Source organism: Vigna unguiculata, chromosome 9 (assembly GCF_004118075.2).
Source record: "Vigna unguiculata cultivar IT97K-499-35 chromosome 9, ASM411807v1, whole genome shotgun sequence".
Taxonomy (NCBI): Eukaryota; Viridiplantae; Streptophyta; class Magnoliopsida; order Fabales; family Fabaceae; genus Vigna; species Vigna unguiculata.
Genome location: NC_040287.1, coordinates 36586334 through 36590291, shown reverse-complemented (window position 1 = coordinate 36590291; position 3958 = coordinate 36586334). Strand labels below are relative to the sequence as shown.

At 29.5% G+C, this 3958-nt stretch overlaps 1 protein-coding gene across 1 annotated transcript; it reads right to left on the bottom strand.

Moving 5' to 3' along the window:
* Positions 1 to 1545: 1545 nt before the first annotated feature.
* LOC114163704 lies at positions 1546 to 2125 on the bottom strand. The gene is made up of 2 exons (XM_028047999.1): positions 2063 to 2125; positions 1546 to 1968 (listed from the first exon to the last, which is right to left on the bottom strand). The coding sequence occupies exons 1-2, from the start codon at positions 2123 to 2125 to the stop codon at positions 1546 to 1548; spliced, it is 486 nt and encodes a 161-aa protein (XP_027903800.1).
* Positions 2126 to 3958: the final 1833 nt, after the last annotated feature.

Below are 3958 nucleotides of genomic sequence, written 5' to 3'. Positions count from 1 at the left end.
AAAAGGACCAAATTGTATCAATTATTCTAAAATCGGGACCAAATTAAAATTAAAGAAAAACATCTAAATAACCAACTTAATATTTTTGGATGAAAACAAATGTAAAAAAAAAATAATTAAACCCAAATATTTTTATTCTTTATTATATTTGATTTTATATTTTATTATTTATTAACATTAAATGTTGTTCTTTACGAAAAAAACACAATTTAATTTTCATTAGTTTCTAAAATATACCATCTATAATATTAAAAATTTCAAAATATATATATAGTTTAAAAAGAATCAAAAATGCTAAGATGATCTATATATATTAATGTTTGTTCCATCTTAACTTTACTATTTACATAAATATAAGAAGATGAAAGTCCCAAAGAATATAAAACATACGTTACCCTTTTCATCGTAAAAGACAAAGAAAGGCTATTTACTAGCATCACAGATATTATGAAGAAAATGCGTATAGGATCACAACACAAGACATGCATGCTAATTTGCTCTCGGATTTGGTACAGTTGGTAGATATAACCATCAAATTCAATCCCTTCAATCAAAATTAGACAACTCATTTACAGTTGGATTTTTTGTTTTATATAATCCTGGTGTAGAAATTAAATACTTATCCACTTTATTAATCGTTAAATTTCTATTAAAATATTCTATTTATTCTTCTTACCAGGAAAGAGCGATGTCTTCTCTAGGTGGAAAGTCAAGTTTTTGAGAGTCTGAGCTTCATTTTTCAAGTTATGGACATCAACAGAAGTTTACCTGCAAAAAAGAAAAAATTGACACTGAAATCGGTAAAAATCATTAAAAATATTAAGTATATTTGAATATTGAGTTAAAAAATTAAATGAATAGTCTTATAACATCATTATATATTTATAAGCTTTTTATCCCTTAACCAAAACTTCAGTAATCAAAGGACATCGTCACTTGTATAAGTACTTGAATGATATATATATATATCTTGAATTTGGTTTATCATCAAAATTTCTACACCTGAAACCATGACCTGCACTCACTACCCCCTCCAACTCCTTTCTCAACGATAAATTTGTTTTTTTGAAACTTAATTATTGTTTTTACTCTACTAACTTCAAGATTGTCAAGAAATGTTAACTGGTAAACTGGTAATGAAATTAAAATAATCTTCAAATTATAAGTGAAAACTTCAGAGAATTAAAAATAACAGAAAACACCAAGAGATCAATTAGTACGTCGGATGTCTTCTTTTTTTCATGTAATGAAGGTTTTACTACATAGATAGTTGAGAGAAAAAGGTAATACAATAATGTTAATTAGTGTAAAGAAAATAATAAAAGGAGAATAATGTTAATTATCATCTCCTCAAACTCAGCCTAAAATAAAACCCACTATTTTATTTTCTATATGAGAAACAATGAAATGGTTTAGAAGTACCACAAATTTATGATTTCAATAAATTTTGACATGACACATATTCAAGTGTCAAAATCTATAAGAAAAAAAGAATTAATAACTGAGTAAGTGTGATGTAAAAAAAAAATTATCCAGTGAATGATTTCAGGGATAACTAGTGGTGCGACTAAGCCTGGATAAACCCTTGGATTTCCTATTCTGAAAACTTCTTTTGGCTATTTCCCTCATAGAAAGAGTTAACGAGAGTTGAGGGTTAAGTCTGGTAGCGTTATATTCCTGGCAGAAATCCCTGTGTGAGTTCAAAGCTTCTTGCATGGCTACTGTAGAAGGATTTCGCCCTACTTTTTCTTTAACAGCTTCAGAACAAAGCCCACAAACCCATTTCCCACAGTAACATTCTTCAACCTCTGTGATATAAACCGAAGTGCAATCCTCCTTCAACCCACAACACTGGCATTCAGCTTGTTCCACCTCTTCAATCCTCTCCAACTTCAACTCGCTATAGTATTTCTCAATCTCACTCGACACGTCCGACACAGCCTTTCGAAGCTTTTGCTCATTCTGCTCCTGTCTCCAAAACACACAACATATGTAAGTAAATGTCTGGTTTAACGTTTCAAAAACCTCAGATACACAAAAGATATATAGATAAAGATAAGACCATGTAGGAAACTAATAAGATTTTAATTTTCCTGAGAGTTGATGATGATGATGATGGCTTCATTGCGAAGGATGCATGTGGTTATTTATACCTAAGAAAAAAAGTTAAGTAAGATAAGATGTGCAAGTAACGATGCATTTGATTGACAAGTGACAACTCGAATACCTTTACAGAGGAACATGTAAAGTCCGCTATCGATAGTTATTAATTGGTCCACTAGGTCTGCAACAAGCTTATGTTGTAGCAAAGATGTAATAAAGAAATGTTACATCTACATGTTGTTATTATAGATATAGCTAGCTAGGTATATCTATTCCCTGTTTGCCAAGACATTTGGAACTAGCTCTAATCTTATGTGTCTCTTCTGGCTTTAACTCGTGAAGCTTCAGAAATGTTGCATCTATACATTGCAAGTGGTTGGTACCATACCATACCCAACTTTACATATACGTACATGAACACCCCTCTATTGCTCAGTTTTAAATAAAGAACCATTCCAATTAAGGAAATAGAAAAACAGCTCCATCGGAGTTCCATGTTGTCATAAAAAACAAAACAGCGGCACACAGTATTACAACAACAGACAAATGTGTTAGGATTATAAGGAGGGGTATTATCGGGGAGAACAACACCAATGAGATCTGAGCCTAACTACATAAGACACTGACACCACTCTCAACCCAAAACCTTAAGGCAATGGGTTTATGGGCCTTGATCCTTATATGGTGCTCTACTTTCTCAATTCTGGTCAATGTGGGACTTAGACTCACACTTGGATTCCTAACAAAATGTAGATTAACAAATGCCCAAACCAGAGGCTCCTCAGAAAGACATTCATATTACGTTTCTCGTGTTAATTAGTAATTAAAAAAATAGAGTATTGTATAAAAATAAAAGCTCATAATAAACATTGTTTTAAAGTTTTGAGTCAAGAGTGATGTTAATGCTTTATCTGATTAGACTCAGGTCTCATTGATATTGTATCTTTTCAGTTAAACTCCTCTTTATAAAAACTTAAGAATATGCCTATGATTTAGCACAAATTTCTGATATAATGATGTTAATCGGTATTTGGTCGTAGAACTTAATTCAAGGTCACAAAGTCACAATTCTGTGGTGCAAAAACTACATTTGTTATAAGGCGACCTGTGATAAAGTTTAAATTTTCAAAGTAAACAATATCTGAAATATAATAATTGATTCTGATAATATTATCTCCAATAGATTTAAAATTGGAACATAATATATAACAAAATAGGGGTTTTTATATAACTACTATAATACAATGGATTTTACATATGGCTGGGAAAACTTAGAATGTGACTGGTGAGTTAAACTATAACTAATATAAAATAACACATTACTAATCATGAACATATATAATGGATGCAATAATTATCATATATTTTATTTTGGTTGTGATCAAAACAAATGTAAAATCATATCAACTTTTATATTATTTCGGAGTACTTTATGTTAAATTTGATTTTTTTATTAACAATAATAAATATAATCTATGATCATCTCCGATGACTATGCAAATTAAAAAAAAAAAGCTAAATTATTTTTTTATCTTTATTTTTGTTAAAAAATATCAAATTGGTCCTCATAATTTTTTTAAAATGATTTAATTTTGTTTTTATCAGTGGTTTTTACACAAATAATGTTAAACATGGTTAATAAAGATTTATAATTTTTTCGAATTTAACATTATTTGTGAAAATCTAGGCAAAAACCACATTGAATCTTTTGAAAAGATCATAACCAAATTAAGACAAAAAAAATTAGATGACCAATTTGACACTTCTTGATAAAAACAAAGACCAAAAAAATAATTTAACAAAAAAAAAACAAAACACACGAAGAGGTCTCTTTTGATAAGCAAATGGATCACTA